Source organism: Strix aluco, chromosome 3 (assembly GCF_031877795.1).
Source record: "Strix aluco isolate bStrAlu1 chromosome 3, bStrAlu1.hap1, whole genome shotgun sequence".
NCBI classification, from domain to species: Eukaryota; Metazoa; Chordata; class Aves; order Strigiformes; family Strigidae; genus Strix; species Strix aluco.
The window spans coordinates 59,609,570-59,626,814 of NC_133933.1; the positions used below are offsets into that span (position 1 = coordinate 59,609,570).

Consider the following 17,245-nt stretch of genomic DNA (forward strand, 5'->3'; position numbering starts at 1 on the left):
ATATGCAGTGGATAAATTTATAAGCCATTTTGGTGATCTAGTTATATATATTATGTCTATAATTAGAGGAAAATTCATGACATATGGAAAAAACTGTCATGTTCTGTGAAGATAAATCATACTTCCAAAAGCCAAATTAGCATTTCTTTGAGCCAGCCATATGGCCATAAGAGATTGAACTGATAGAGTATACTTATTTCCTCAAGATTCTTTAAATGCCACCACCAAAAAGCTGCTGGTGGTTTCCAGAGGGAAACAGGTCAAACTATCACCACTTTCAAAAAATATTATGTGATAATGTCACTAAAGGTAAATTACTACTCCTTAGTCACCTTTTGAAAGCAAGAGAATTCAGAGCTGTCACTCAGGGCCATGTTTAATTCCTGCCGGGACTGACATCACCAACTGCACTTTAGAGAAGAACCTAACAGAGAGACTGCAGGGTCAGAGTTTGTAAATTCTATGTGAGTGTTGGCTTTGGTGAAGCAGCAGTGCTAAGAGGAATGGAAAATTAAAAAAAAAATGACAACATTATTCAGAACAATGTTCTAGATGACCATTTTATAATGTGTTAAAGCATTTTTAAAACATGTCATACTGACGTACTTTAACTTTGGTATAATGCCAAAAACCTTAATCTTTGAATTATAACCTTAAGAATTCAGTGGAATAATGCAGAGATTAGCAGCTTTACAGCTTACTGAAAATTAAACATGTCCCAACAGAACACGGTTTGAATGTAATCATAAATCAGCTGTATAATTGCATTATGGAGGCCATGTTTGATAATTAAGGGTTAAGTCAACAATAGTTTTCTTGTTCAATACAACAGAAATACTTTAAAGCTTTTTTTTTTTCCTGTTGGCATCATCTGGGTTTGTTCTTTTTTGAATTAACAAACCTGAACACAGTCCACATCAGGACTTATGTTGAAGATGACTTCCCTGCTTTGACCTATGTTGTGCATGATCCCTGAGAGCGGTACCTGCAGCTATCTTCAAGTGCTTTGGTGTACCTCCACCACCTCTGCTAGTGACTTTTTGTTCACAGCATTGGTTTATAAACATGGGCTGTGTCTTTGGAAGCTCACTGGTACAGGGCTGGGCCTGTATCAGGCAATAACATGGGCCCAAAGACACCTTCTAGCATAGAGCACAGCTGTCTATGTGCTCTTCCCTTCTGTGTTAGGGGAAATAGGCCAAATTACTTTTGTTGCTAGCTGAGCAAGTAGTCATGGGGGATCTATGGAGAGCCCTTTACTGGGGACAATGGAGCATGGTCCTTTTATTGTAGTTGAACAACAGGTTAGGATTTTAAAAACATGTCTAGTGTTTTAAGGCATTAATGAAGATTTATGCCATCCTGAACCCAGTCACCATGAGGTTCAAATGTTGACAGCCCAGTTACCCTGAGCCCTCCCATTCACTTCCATGAGAGATGAATGAGATCCCATGGCAGTGAGCAGCAGCCTTTGCCTTGACTTGCTACCCCATGGATGCTTATACTTGTGCTCCTGGAACAGCTCTAACCCTTGCTATAAAGTCCTTTAATAACACTTAGTAGCATCTTTTTGCGCCAGGACGTGTGCTTGTTGGGAAAGATTTGATCTGGAGGCTTCACAAGTTTCTGTGTCTTTGGATCAGTAAAGTCAAGCTAGCAATATCCTTGATATCAGGGTACAAAGCCATGACGTGGTTCACCTCACTGTATGGGAAAAGGGAGCACAGCTCCCTGTGTAGGTTTGCTTGCTGGGCAGAGGGTGGCCTTGCAGCTGGGGTGGGCCAGTAGTCACTATAAGGGGCATTGGGGTAAGCAGGGGCTTTCTGGAAGAAGCCCAGTCCATTGCTGGTGTCTAACAGAAAGGGCTGCTGGGGGGACTGGCTGGGGAAACAGTGCTGCTGCTGCTGCTGCACCTGGTGCTCGCTGTACAAGTGAAGCAGGTCAGGGGGAAGAGCCGCGGCCTGCGGCAAAACATGGTGCTGAGTCTCCAGGGCCTGTTTGTGCTGAGCACCATCGGGGACATAGGGGCTCCTCCGCCCCATCCCGCGCATGCTGCAGCACTCCTGAGGCCAACTGTGGTCTGGGCACATCCCACCCCGCACAGGCAGGAGCACCCTTTGCTGGAAAGGGCATCCCGGTAAGCAGGTGTGGTCCAAGCCATGGGGGTGATGGAGCGAGTAGGGGTTGTGCCTGAGGTCAGCACAGCTATGAGGGCTGTCTGTCCCCTCCCTGTCCTCAGAGGTACGGAGGGACCAATTGTAGCCGTAGGTGTTGTCACTGACAGACAGCGCTGACATCTTCTCCAGCAGCGGCTGGTCTCGCAGCAGCTCTGGCTGGAGCAACCGCTGGTCCAGCCCCAGGTCAGAGCTGGGGCCACCAGCCCAGGCACTGGCTGGCTGCTCAGGACAGCTGCCCTGGGACCACCCGGGGTAGCAGGAAGCCCCTGCGCAGCCGCTGGCATCTCGCAGTGTTCCTGTGCAGGCGTCACAGGGTGCAGGCTCTCCTCCGGTCCTGTATGGTGAGCAGTTACGCTTATCTTCCTCTTTCCCCAGGCTTATTGGGAGCTTTGTTTTGGCCCTGAGCTCATCAGCAACCGAGAGCTGAGCTTGATGTGGTCTCTCTGGGTGGTAAAATTTGCATTTATTGCCATAGGTGCATTTTTTACCTGAAAGAATCAAAAAACAAACAGGAGATTGTCACTAGCACCCTGTCGATTAACGTACTCATCACTTCTCCCCAGCACTGTGCATTTGCATGGGTGGGGTGAGGACAAACAGCAACAAGGGGAAGTGCTATTTTCCAATTCAGTACTTTTGACCCCAGATTTAAATATTGCTGACCTAAATAGCAGGGTGAAGCAGCAGGGAAAGGAAGTTTCTGCTATTTCGGAAGCGTCTGAAATTCATTTATGTTCCGGTTGCTGCACTCAGTGGGCTGGGAGACCTGCTGCTACAAAGGGTTGCTTTAAAAAACGGTACAGGGATTTATCTCTGAGAACCCTGCACATGACTGGAAAGCTGTTGAGAGGGGAAGGAGGGGAAGTGTTTGGATGGCCTTTCCCAAGTCCACTCCGCAAAGTGAAAAGCTGTGAAGGCTGAAGCCACTTAAGCAGAAGAGGAAAAAAGCATCACACCTTTAAGCAGCCCTACCCCGTGTCCCTACCACACAAAGCAGGACAGCACATGGCAACAGTGCTTGCCCTTAGCTGAAGGAAAGTGCTGCTGGGAAGCAAGGGGCAGGAGGAAGAGGGGCAGCAGTTCACAGCAGGGGAGAAACTCACCATAGGGGCAAGGCTGCCACTTTGGTTCAGGAAGCACTGGCTTTTTGCTGAGGAAGTTATTAAGAGTGGGTCCGTGCCGGCCTAACGGATCATCAGGAGGCATAAACCTGAAAAAGTCACAGGGGTAACAGAAATACCTCGAGCTTTTGGAGCTAAAGTGCCATCACAGCTTGTGGCACAAACTTAGGATGGAAAATCCTTGTAATTCTTTTGTGGCCTGGCCTTCATGAGTCAGGCTGTGTTACTAGACAGAGTGCCCTCCTGCCTGCCAAGACAACGATGCTTCAGCTTCGTGTAGTTTTATGTCATTAGGAAAAAAGAACAACTGGAAAGGGATGGTGGCTTGGCCTAGCTCTGGCCAGCCAGCAGCCCCAGCCGTGGCAGCATCCCTTCCTTTTTCTCTGAAGCAGCAGCAGCAAACTGTTGTGTGGTCCCAGCACTGCGATCCTCACCATCAGCTCCCTTCCACAGCAAACTCCCTTTTCTCTTACTAAATACTTGTAGGAGAATGACATTTAAAAAGCCAGCAGTTAATTCAGAGCTACAGCTGATCATGTACATGGTGTGATAAACAAGCCCAGCCTTTTTCAAGGATTCAGTAAAGGCTTCCAGCTACAAGGCCTGCAAAATGCTCAGATAAAACTTTATTCTTCTGTGCCAACACCTGAATGTGATGCTTCAGGAAGAAAACTAGCATCTCTGGACTTGTTTGCAACCCACCTATGAAACAACTCTCTGTCAGATGAAGGGAGTCGTGGGCAGGAGGGGAAGACAGACACTCAGGGAATTTGGTTATCCACATAACAGGACTGAAACCTCCAACTTCAGGCTGTGGTTTTAGAGAGGTTCCCAAAGCTGTGCAAGAAGGTCTTGCTGAACCTATTCAAAGGGGCTTCACAGTAACAGCTAGACTTTCTGAGGGAAGGGTTCTGAAAAGATCTGGCAATCCCTATGAAATAGGAAGGAGAATATCATATAAATATTTGTAACCCATTAGTAACTAGGGAAGAAGCCTTGTGGTAGTTGGAGTTAATGGACTGGAGCTTCGAGAAATACAGTGTGCTGATGTTCAGCAACTACATTTCTGTGAACATTACAGGGAACCTGAACCCCAGTGCCAAGCACTGCCATCTGATTTTGGTGGCAGAAGAGCCAAGTCTCCATCCTGACCCACGGAGGTTGTTTCTCCACTTGCACTCGTCTGTGGTACTGGATGTCTCTGAGTACATTTCCCCAGCCAAACTGATGGCTAATGAACACCTCTGCTACTAGGAGACTCAGACAAGGTTAGTACATACAGACTAAGGAGCATACGGCTCAGCCTCACAGGCACGGCGCAAGTGCCCTAGGCAAAACCTTCCCCAGGGGGGATGGTTAAGGGCCAGAGAGACCAGCTTCTTGTCTCTCTTCTTCTAGAAAGTTATGATTTCAAAAACAGGAAAAAGTGCTGTTCTGCCTTGCAGGGGAATTAAAAATTCTGCCAGATAGGATTGGAAAGAAGCAAAGCTGGTCACTAGTGCTGCCATTCAAATAGAGAAGTTCATTGAAGAGTGACATGGGGGGGCTTAAGACCAAAGCTTAGGGAACAGGAACTGAAGAAATGAGATAAGAAAGTTGTGGTGGATTCCTTTCAGAAGGCGGCTCACGTACTCTGCTACTGGTGGGAGGTGCATTGATGTCAGAGTTGACTTGGCCCATAATGTTTCAATTCAAGATTGTTTAACAGCTGTCTCTTACCTGTTACTGACAAAAGAGTACATGAGTAGTCGCTGCTCAATAAACCATTTCCACTCAGGGTTTTCATTCTGGAGATCCCGGTAATGGTCATTGGAAACAATCACTCCATCTTTCTCATAAGCGACTTTCACTATATAGCGATCATCATAGCAGACCACCCTCTTGCCTTTCACCTTCCGGGATGGGGTGTACACAAGGATTGATTGCTTTTCAAGCTCTTCAAGAATGTGCTGATCTGGTGGCAGAAATAGAAAGGAAAAACATTTTTAAAAAAGATAAACTACTTAATTAATAATGACCAGGTCTCAATCATGTGTAGAAACCTACAGGAATCTAAAGATGTTTCAGCACTTTAGGCAACTTACAGCAGTGTGATTTTCAGATGCACTGACATCTGGTGGTTATTTAGTAACTTGAAAATTAGGTCTTTTACAAAAGCATCGGCTTGTAAATTGGGGAGACCCTTTTTTTGCTTTTTAAGTCTTATCTGTAAAAGGATGGCTTGAATTTTACACCAGAGGCATACTGAACCCCTGTAGTGCCCTTTTTACCCTGCTAGATGCTAGAAGGTTCATAACCAGCCCTGATATGAGCTTCTCTTGGAGATAAAATGTGCTTGATAAAATAAATAAATAAACAAACAAACTTCTTCTGTTGCTATTAAGGACACTCTTGACTTCTCGTCATTCCTGTGATGCAGAAAGGCAGATCCCCAGCCACCTCATCTGCAGACACCAAGCTGCTGGCACAAGTCTCAGAGATTTACTTCCATACAAACTGAATCTCACCACCCTCCACAGTCTTCAGCTGATGCATTTCCTTCTCCTGGAAGAGGAACCCATGTACCTCCTTTATCGGGATAATGGGCTAACAGATAATAGTCATGCAGGAGTGAATGTTTCAGATACTGCCACCTTTGCATAATGTGTGCAACGATGATGTTGTCTCTGGCTGGCCTTAAAAGCTCTGCAGACTCATTGCGAGCTGACAAACTCCTTTAACTCAGCTGGCAGCAACTTGTGCTTGTAAAGCAGAAGGCTCAAAGCAATGTAACAAAGCCTTGTAAGCAGTTTTAGCTGCTAGCCAGGAGAGTGCGGCAATAAATTAATAACTAATTTAAATGATGGAAACCTGATACACAACTTGCACTATGCTTGTCTTTACAGGGCAAAACTGTACTGGACTCTTCACACCCCATTTGCACCCAGTGGTTGCCAAATTATGCCCAGGACTGCAACCTACCTGCAATGGGACTGTCTTGTCGAGAGGGCTCCTTTCTCCAGAGTGGAACAAAAACCTTGATGTACGTGTGCCCCCTCTCTCGAAACCAGTCCACTGCCAGCTGGATCCCCCAGCAGGAGAATACCTCTTTGTTTCCGTGACTATAAAAGGAGAAGGATGGTGAGGCAAAGCTTCCAAGAAGCTTAGAGTTCTCTTTAGCTGAGCCAGTAATTAAAAGGCAAAATAAACAGCTTCCGTGTCATTCACCAGTTTTCTAGAAAACAACCTGCCAGGGTGTCCTGGTTGGACAGATCCAAACACCTCCTCCGGCGGATCCAGAAACTTGCTATCTGAAGCAGTTTGGATATGTAAGAACAGAGGTATCCTATCCCCCATTTCTACGACCTGCCTGCTACCCAAGCCTGTTGCTTCCATCTGTAGCTGGATGAACTTGGGTCCTAAAGTACCAGCAAGATCTTAGGCTGTGTCAGACCCTTTATGTGCCTTGTCTGATAAAGGTTTGAGGAGTGAGAGTTTCTTCCAGCACAAGCAGAAACCCACAAGATTCTCCTATGAGAAACAAAATGTGGGAGTTTTCTGCTGTGGTAACAACAACATTAGGAACTTTAATGTCTGAAGTGGCTGCAAGTGTGATCACAGGTCATTCAGTTGCTGACCTCTTTTTGAAACAGGAGTCAAACTATGGGGGAAGGAATACTGTAAGAGGCAGGATGGAAAGTATGGAGAACCTAATCCACCAAAAAAGGGACAAGACCTCAGTGGAGATGGCCACAGGCACCTCAGGCTCATCTTTATCTTGCCCTAGTTGGTGGGTTTTGTCTTCATTGCATAGAGAGGTAGGAAAGCGCTAGGATAGGAGCTGCAGAGGATGCAGGCAAGGCAGGTTCTGAAGAGTTACCAATATTCAGAGCAAGACACAGAAAACAACCTCAGGAAAAACAATTAGGGGTGATATCCTTCCTAAGTTTCTCCCCCCCGTTGAAATTTCTTACTGCTTGTCATTTGCTTATCTAAAATTTTTACTACAGTGCAGTGCATGTGTAAAGGAAGGTAATTTGTTAACTACCTCTGCACAAGGAAACAAAAATAAACTCTACACAAAGTCCTAAAATGGATAATGCCCTCACAGTATCTACAGAAACCTCATCCTTGTACTTTGAGCTTTCTGGATAATATCACCACAATCTCACTCGGGCTTTCACCTCTGCAAAACATTCTTGTATATGACTCTCTTGGTTACTACACCTACCTGCAGGACAGACCAGTTGAGGACAGTGCCGCAGTCTTAAATGCCTCTCCCTCCACCACCCCCCAGGAATTCATCTCTAGGCTCTGCATACATCAGCATCATAACTAAAGCTCCATTTTACACCTAATAAAAGTTTCAGTGCTGAAATGGTGACCACAAATGAAAAATAGTACAATTTGGAGGAAGAAACCTGGTTGTTTATTAATAGATACCCAGGCAATAGGAAGTCTTAAGAAACCTTCACCAATAATAAATGGTCTGAAGTGCTTGACATATCTAATCTCCATTCTAGACCAGCTGTTTTGTTTGGTTTTAAAGGATAGGCTCTACCCAGGATAGGTATAAAGTCACATGGACAGGTGAATTGGAAGTTTAGGTGACTTTTTCAGGTAACTGCCTTTAAAAGGAAGTCTAGATACATCTTTAATGCCATGACCCAAAAAAAGCTCAGCGACAGCCTGCTTTAACATTGGCTACTCATGTATATAACTCTGCCAGCTTTAGGAAAGTAATCCTAGATGTACCCCCAGTGCAGAAGGTAAAGCACTCAAGAACAAGTCGGTTTGTCTAAAAGGCCAAGCAGAACAAGTGAGAAGAGGCACCTGTAATTGTTTCTCAGCATTATCACTTAATCCAGTTGCTGCTACATTGCTGCAGCCAAACCTGGGGGATGTGTACCTAGAATAGTATGTACACACATTGTGCGCTGCAGTGTTGAGACAACTGAACACCAACGTCTGCCATGCAACAGAGCAGGGGCTTTAAAACCTTACATTGCCCCTGCATGGTGAATTTGTGTTGTGTGACAACAGATTGGCTCCTGTCAGTCACCTTTCCCACACACCCCCGTAGTCCGTGGACCATAACTGATCTGTCATAACTCAGTCCCATCACTCTCCTGCCAGCAACAGGGTACATCATTGCACTTGGGTCACAGATCAGCAGGGCCCATCTCTCAAACTGAAGCAGAAATTTGGCCTCACTGTGACGCTGGCAATTAATCCATCATTAGCAAACAGTGATTCCTTTTTAAATTGTGCAATTCCAACCCCTTTGAGAAGAGGTTTAGTCAAAGCAACTCCTTTTGAAAAAGGCAAATGGCCCCATCTCCACCTGGTCATGACACAGCATCAGCCACAGCTTTGGCAGAAGGGAGAGAGCATTAAGCAGGCCCTCCCCACTGGCCTAGGAAAAGGCCACTGTACCTATCACAGCTTAAAAACTAGGTGTAAGCGCAAGCACTAGACTAGATAGCCTCTTCGGTGTGCAGTGAATAGGTTATGACAGTTCCCTTTTCATATTAGCATAACTCCATTTACTTTTTTCCACTAGCCTTGCTAAACCATCCTGCCTGCTTCCCGTGGACAGGCTGGCAGACAGCTAAGTTTCTCATTATATCCGATGGAAATGCAAAGTGTACTGAGATGCTTGACTAGTGAGACTGGCTGAAGGCAAGGTTATTTTCCATTCAGTTTCTATGGATAGGCTGACTGATGCCTGGAGACTGCCAACTCACTCACTTGCTTTATTACCCTGAGGCATATACAGCCTTTTCAAAACCTCACACCCCGCAATGGGCCCTCAATGCCAGTTCTGAAGTGCTCCGGAAACACCAACCCTAAGATAGAAATACAAGTACTTGAGATATTTTTCTCCACACAGCCAACTGCTTCTCCAAGCTTCACCTTTTTGACAGCTTCATCCCTAAACTGCTGCTTCTCCTGCACTTTTATGGTTGTTAGTGTTGATGATGATGAACTTTTCCCAGCAAGGAAACCTAACATCCCTTTTCCCTGAATTCTGAAGACAGCCCTTCTCTCTTTGACAGCACAAACCAGAAAAATTAAAACGAGGATACCAAAAGCACTCACCAAGCCTGTCCCATTAGCCAAAGTAAATGCCATTCAGCACAACCTTGAAAGGCATCCAGGAAAGGAAAGCAGCTCCTTCCAGGCTGTGTCAGTTCAGTACGAACTGAACTGACAAGCTCAGTAATCTTCTCCATCATCCAAGTAAGTCTTTACCTTTATCAAGACAGAGGCTGGGAATGTCTGAGAAGAGCTGTAAAACCTTTGCCTTTCTGAAACTCAAAAGTACTTCACATTCCTCTAATGCTTTTTAGGTGAAAGACAAGGAATCCACAGCAGAACACCAACCAACCATCTCTCTGACTCACATTTTCGAAACTATTCGACAAAAAGATTTAAATTTTACATGCCAGAAGCACATGTGGCTTCCTAAAAACCCATTTAGGTGGGCATGTGGTCTAGGAAAGCAATACACCATGTTAGCTCAAGCCATCTACTGTACATACCTATAATGACGTTTGTTTTAAATAATCTCTCTAGCAAGCTCCTGTGTGCAGGCTGGCACAGTGGCATGCTCTCAGAGCTTTCCCAGAGTACTCCAAGCTCAAAACACGGACTATCTATCTCGTTAGCCACCAACCTACTCTGGGCCTCCTGCTCAGTGGCAAGGGTGCATCCTCTGCCATCTTGGAAACAATGCTGTTCTCTTCCTTGTCCACCTCTGCCTGCTCTGGAAAAGCCCTGGTGAATTGGCAAGGACAAGGTTGTGCCAGGAGAATGGAGCACATGGCCAGTCTGGGTAGTGTTGTCCCTAACACAACGAAAGGGTAGTTGCTCAGCTCAGCCACTCTGCCTGGATGGGTGCTCATTTCTTTTGAAGTGAGGCAAGAAGGACACTCTAAGAAGCGTCTAGGGTGAAAATACAAATGGGAGCAGGAGATCCTAACACCTGGCTACCGAGCTCATGGCCCAGCCAAGGCTAAGCAATTTAGCTCTGTTGTGTATTTCTCACTCCTCATGAGCTGCCCTGACCGAGGAACCCCTCGTTTTCAGATGGGATTTCTCCCTTCATCCAGGAGATGGCATAATTTGCTTAGTCTCCAGTTGCTCTGGATGTGCTTCTCCACTTTGCCCTCTAACCAGAGAGGATGTGGTCTCATCACCTCACCTCTCACCTCACACCAAAGCTAACCGAAGGAGGAAGCCCTCCTCTGCCCTGTCCCAACCTGCAGGGACAGGCTTGGCCCTGATTAGTGGACAGGGATGGTTACAGGGAAGACCGGTGGACAGCCAGCACGTCCTGGACACTTGACTGCTGGTGCCTCTGGCTGTTCATATTGCTCTAGTAAACAGAGGCCAACCCACTCTGTCTTTGGACTTCCCATCCGCATGGATGTGCCAGGCTCCCCATCAGTAAGAGCGCTTGCACAGTGGCAGGACACTGCTTAGGAAATGTAACTGGCCAGGATGGGTTGCTATGACATTAAGGAGGAAATGAGACTATTCAGTACAAGTCAACTATCAATTTCCTGGTATTTCCATTAAAATGAAGCCAAACCAAAAAACAACAAAAATATACAAGCCCAGAACACTGTTGGGGTTTGTTTGCAAGCCAAAGCAGTACAACTGTGATATTGTTAGGAACCACAGTCGCCCATCTTTATTCTCCCTCACCTTCTTAGGTTAGTTGGGCTGTCCTGCCTATCTGTTCATCAGTTTTTCCCAGAAACACCTCAGCATATATGTTTAGAAATCCTAGGTACCCATTTGAAAAGTCAGGGAAATATCAATAGTGAACTAAAAGGGAGACAGAGCTGCTGAATCATACTGCCATAAACGGTAGTGGTTAGCTAGCTGTTGGCTTATAAAAGGTCAAAATGCAGTGCGAGCCAGTGATTGCATTTGGCGTGCGCATTTATGGGCATAGAGACAGCAGGTCCCTAGAAGCTGTGCCTCAGCCAAAGAACAGCAATAAGTGATGGTTCATACATTATACATCAATAACATCAATGCACCTCTCACCTGAAGAAAAAACATACTTCAAGCCATCAGCTTTAAAATTCAAAAGCTTCAGAAGAAGAGAGATCCTTTTAGGAAACAGAGCTTACCTCATTGCAACATTGCTGCCATCAATCACAATGGGTCTCAAGTAATTGGAAGAATCACTTTCATCTTCTCCAAGCCACTTGGACCCTGGTGTGGTGCTACATGATCCACGGGCAACAAGTTTTAGCAGGGAAGGCTGCGCCTGGCTCTCCACAGCTTGAGGTTTGCTCCCCATCCGAATCAGCTCTTTCAGCACATCATCCTCCAGGGCCTCTTGGCCCAGGTTCTCCAGCACTTTGCAGATGTCCTGCTTACCATAGCCCAGCTTGCAGAAAAAATCCAGCTTGCTCTGGTGCACTTCTACTTCGGCCATAGAAACTTTTCCGGAGCGTGGTGGTACTGGTTTGCTAGGAAGTGAGCTGGCCAGTGCCATCTTAGCAGGCGTTTACGTTCCTTTAAACCCAGTGCTCCTGTCTTCCCAGCCTTGTCCAACAGGCATCAGCTTTAGGGAGGAAAAGATCAGAAAAAGCAAAACACAAGCGTTAAGGAAGAACATGCAATCCCAGTTATTCACCTAGTGCACAACAGAGGCTATCTGATCAGCTGTCTTCTCTCTGAAGAGACTGTGCAGTCTTCTGTAAGCATTAAAGCGCTTTTCTGGTCCACTCTTCTTTATAAAGCACTGGAGTGTCCCATGCAATGTTTGTCACTCTCCAGGCGTTATGTCAGACAGGTGTCATCCTACTTCATGAGCTGTGCGAGCCTGCCTGTACACAGACATGCTGTATGCGTAAGTTTGTTCTTCAGACTTATCTCACAGGAAATGATACAAAGGACGGTGTAACCGGGGATTTTCAATTTGCTCAGTGTGGTTTGTGAGCCACAGATAAAAATCTGTCGAATGTTGTTGGATGAGCGCAGATGCCATAGCAACTTAACAAGTATAGCAAATTTCATCGAGTGATTTAAGGGAACGTTGTTTGCAAAGTAGCTGGGAACTCTGAACTTTTTTTTATAGCTTTATCTTTCCTAGTATGTGTCTGTCTGTGTGTATACACAGACATACCTTATGAAATTCTGTCACTCATCTGTTCCGATGATGCCTGACTTACTCTTTTCATGTTATTTGTTATTTCAGTGAGGACTTTTATATTCAGAGAAACAGCTTATTTTTTTGAAAGCTGTCGGGGCAGTGGCTGGAAGCAGACAATCTGAAAAGTGGTTTTCAATTTCACTTATATTTATTGTCAATAGAAACTGGAAATTCAGAAATGAGTGTGCAGAAGTAGCAGAAAGCTACTTCAAGCTTCTCCAGAACTGCACTGTTTACGTTTCTGGTCTACCCAGTAAATGAAGGTGATGGGCAGCATACACAGGCATACCCAGAGCTGCTTCAGCCCAACAAGGGTGACAACAGGACATACACGGTCACCATTCACCCATCAAGCCAAACATCTTTGGTCACAGTTGGCATGCTTGCACCAAAGCTTCTCTTGCCATATCTCTGCAATTATTGGTGCTACCTGGAAAAAAGCTGTGGCTGGTTCATTTACCCACATGTAGGACGTAAGGGTGGCCCTCTTCCCTTCACTAATTGCAGTCAGCAAATGACACAGAATTAGCTAAGCAAACAACTGCCTCCATGACGAGCCCAGAGCCATAATAACCACATTGCACCCACCGGCTCCCCTTCCCAGCCCGTCCTGCACCCTGCCAGCCACTCCCTGCCCAGCAGTGGGCCACCCCAGGAGCTCAGTAGCCAAAACCATCTGGAGGAAGGCACAGAGGTACTGGAGATGGGAGAGGAGCCTGAGTGCAGCTCCTCCCTGAGGCATTATGAGCCCCCCAGGCTGTAGGGAAGAAATCTGCATTGGGTTCAGTTAATTTAAAACTGATTAGTTCAGCAGGAAAACCTGATAATTTGTTATAACCCCACCTCATACAACTTTGACCTTTACTTTTCTCTGGAGCCTTATAACTTCCAGGTATTCTTCTGTGGAAGAAATCTGTCACTCTGTTAAAAGTAGCAAATAGCATCAGTAAAATAAAAAATACCTTAAGTATGTAGATACATAAGGGGAATGCAGTTACCATGTGTATTTTTCCATCTAAACCAAAGCGTTGTTTATTGTAGCCAGTGGGCTTGACTGTTTTTACTCACAGTACAATCCACAAGGGTAACAGTTTTTACATCTAATCCTTGGTTTTAATTCATGGACTGAAGATGAAAACGTATTTGCCTGTTTTTTCATTACTGAAATGGTTTCTCAGCTTTGAAATAACTGCTCTCTGAACTGAAATTCATTTGTGTGTCTTTATACTGAAGCTGTCACACACAACTGGGCTAGCAGTGTAGCAAACCCTGCTTCCAAATGGGCAGTCAGTGGCTCCAAACACGTAACATGTACTACTTGACTGGTTTTTATGTCTAGATTATTTTAATGAATTATGGTAAATGAAAAATTTTAGTTGCTATCTGTCTGCATGTTGGAAATATTTAATACATATTTTAATAGCCATCACTATTAATTTTTAAACGTGTACTTCTATCTATTCTGGCACTTTTTTTTTAGTATCAGAGCAATTTCCCACATTAGCATCACACTGTGTTGTGTGTATGTTTGTCCTGGATTTCATTGGAAGGTAGGCTCAAATCAAGCCTTCAGAACTTTACCAAAGGCAGCTTCCCAGCTGCAGAGGGTGTGGAGGCCACATCCATCTCGTGGTGTGCAGCTCACAGCCCCAGCAGCAGCACATGTGAGCACATGCTGGATGGAGGCTGCTCACCACGTCGCTTTTCCAGCCCCATCACAGGAAGCCCCGAGCCCGTGGCCCACCATGGCTGCACACTTTGCATCCTGGCACGCAGAGGCAGCATTTGCAAAGCTTGGCCTTTCCGTACACCCTGTGGCTTGGCAAGCTGGGGCAACACGTGGGAAACACCAAGCTCTGGGTTGCTGCCCAGGGTTGATACGTTGCAGTATCAGCCATCACCAGCAACATGCTAGTTTTGCAGTTAACCGCTGGATTTCTGCTTGGTCACAGCCAACACTGAGGTCACCCTTCTAAAGAGAGCATGAAAGGATAATGAAATCACTAGCTTACACATTAGTAAACAGTCAGGAGCATTTCCAAATCCAACAGGTCAGTTGGTTGCTTATAACCAGCACAAAAACATATGACAAGAGGAGAAATTGTGCACCACAGAGTCCAGCTTTTGCTATCACAGACAAGCAGGTTGTGAAATCCCATTTATAAACTTTATGACCTTCATTTTCAAACTACTTAGATTTCCTCCTGCCACTTTCCCCTCCTTACCTCAGCAGACCCTGTTGGGAAGCTGCTCTTGTTTTCCCTCCACTGAGAGTCAAAGTCTTCTCATTTCCAGGATAAATTTATCCACAGATAATTGAGTGCTCATCCTATGTTCTAGCTTAAAAAGCACCCCTCTCTGTCTCTGGGGTTGTGCCCCCTCTTGCACGCACACACACACACACGGAATGGTTTTAGTCATGTTTCCAAAATTCTGTATTAGCTTTAACATTTTAGGTATTAAAAAAACCTACTTTTGACCAAGAAATTGAGACACCTGTCAAAGTATTGTGTCTTTTTTATATTTTGAGAGATTTGGAAGATCAGAAAATAATAATTTGAAATGTTTGTAAAATTTCAGAAAACTCAGAAAAAAAGTAGTGGTTATAGACTAATTCCTCATTTTGAATGACATTAATAATTTTTGCCTAGTCCTTCCACCAGGTCTCTGCTCCACTTGCAAACAGTGAGAGCAGGCTCCAGTGCCCTGCAGGTGTATGTTCCAGCAGCACCTCCAGCAGCCTGAGGCCACAGAATCACAATAAGGACCAGCTTGATTCAGAGGGAGCTGGGACTCCTCAAAGCCCCCTCCAAAGCCCTGTCCTGCCTCAGCAGGGGCAGAAGGGACATGGTCCCAGCCAGATCTAGCACTGGTCAAGACAGAGCAGGTTTGAGTCTTCTCTAAACTAGGCACGCATGCCAAGTAACACCAGAACCACAGCAACAGCTCCCTGCCACAATAGTGTTTCCCCTCACACCTTAAGTCTGGGCCACCCCTTCTTCCTCCTCTGTCCCTGAGAATCACACTGCAAATCACCTGAGCCTGTCAGCCCACTTGAGCCCTTCCATGAGCTGTTTCTCTGAAAGAAATCAGGCTGCTCTGCTTTCAGAAAAATAAGAATTTTTACTTTCAGAAATTAGAGACGCAGACAAACTCTTAATAACAAGACCAGCCATTTGTTGTCTTGATGACTAAGATTTGCCTTTTTCTTCCCCACCTTCCCTGCTACATTTGCCAAAAATAATAAAACCAAACACCCCAGAGAATGAGCTGTACTCACAGGTAGCCCCGCTTGCTCTGCACCTCACCCGACAGCTGCTCTCTCTGCGTCCCAGCAATATCGTCCCACCATTCGCAAGCCTGAAGCTGGATTCAGATCAGTACCAGGCTCACAAGGAAGTTGTCAGCCCGTATTTAGAGGCTTTATGGCAAGGCTGATGTCAACTAAGAGCAAACAAGTGCAGTGAGCAGGTTAGAGCTCATTCTATAGAAAGGTTTTACTTCCTCATTTGGCTGACTGAGCTCTAATTTAACTGTACAGGTTGGTAAACTTTCACTTCATTTTTCAAAAGGAAAAAAAAAATTAAAATAAAAAAAAAAAAAAGAGGTTCCCAACACATCTCAGCTCTGAGTCACAGACAAAGATTAGTCAAACCCATTCTGGCAGGGATCCATAACACCAGGCAGTAAGAAAATGGCATATGAATTCCAGAGCAAGTGAAAAGTTTTCCACCAGGGATGCTTTACCAAGTTATTTCAGCCTCACTCCCCCCGCATCTGGCAAATTTCTGACCTTCAGGGACACATGGAAAAAAAAATTTTAAAAAATCAACATTTTGCTTAGCACCTAATATTTCAAAGTCTGATTCAAAGACCTCCACATCTGAGGGAATCTGCTCTGGGAGACTACAGTAAAATATCAAAACCCAAACAAAACCCTCTAACCTACTGGTGCCTTGATCAAAAAATACTTCAGAGACATGCAGCCTGTCCACAGCAAAGACCGACAGGCAATTCCCAGTAGAAACCTGAGGTTTTCCTCTGCTTGTTCCTTACCTTGCTGCAAAAAAACACACCCTAAATACACTTTTAGGCAGCAGGAAGGTTTGGAGTCTCAAGGAGGGGTTAACCTCTGGGCCCCTTTGGATGCTGCAGACAGCTCGGCAGGCACAATGCCCTCTGCCCACAGGGCCGGGGAGGGTGGGGGTACCCTGCTGCGGAAGGAGAGCACCTCTGTCACTGTCACAGGTGACACACTGGAGCAGGGCTACCCTTTCCTGGCCAGAAATTCCCCCCTTGCACACTCCATGGGAGGCAGCAGGGTGTTCAAACCCTTTGTAGTGGCATCCTGTTTAATCCAAAGGCTGGTTGCTGGTAAACCAGCCTCACCACCACTTCCCAGCTGGTTTCAGTCGATGGTTATGCCTTTGCATCACACCCAGGCTCCCGCGAACCCTTTGGGACCCAGACTGCCCTGCTGCTGGGTAAAGCATTTCCTGGGCGGGCACGGGATGAAAGGGGAGCACACCCCCTTATCTGTCCTGCCTCTGGCACAAAACTTCCTCTGATCCACAAAGGTCTGGCTGGGCAGGTTAGTGGCTACAGAAATAGGAAAGTGTTCCTAAGGTCACAACTAAAGAAACATGTTAGTTTTCTGCTGCTGGAACAGCTGTAACAGGAGAACACCCAGAGCCTTTGATTCCACATCCCTGGAGAAGAAGGATCTGCCTTGCTCCATTTAAACTTGCAGAGTGCCACATGCCTCATCACAAGACCACCACAGAGCAGTA

General features: G+C 45.6%; 1 protein-coding gene across 1 annotated transcript; it reads right to left on the minus strand.

Annotated features, from left to right (window-relative positions):
• Positions 1-413: 413 nt before the first annotated feature.
• On the minus strand, positions 414-15,773 carry ZC3H12D (zinc finger CCCH-type containing 12D). The gene is made up of 6 exons (XM_074818724.1): positions 15,736-15,773; positions 11,425-11,864; positions 6,260-6,399; positions 5,018-5,252; positions 3,281-3,387; positions 414-2,665 (listed from the first exon to the last, which is right to left on the minus strand). The coding sequence occupies exons 2-6, from the start codon at positions 11,793-11,795 to the stop codon at positions 1,617-1,619; spliced, it is 1,902 nt and encodes a 633-aa protein (XP_074674825.1). The 5' UTR covers positions 11,796-11,864; positions 15,736-15,773; the 3' UTR covers positions 414-1,616.
• Between the last annotated feature and the right edge of the window lie 1,472 nt (positions 15,774-17,245).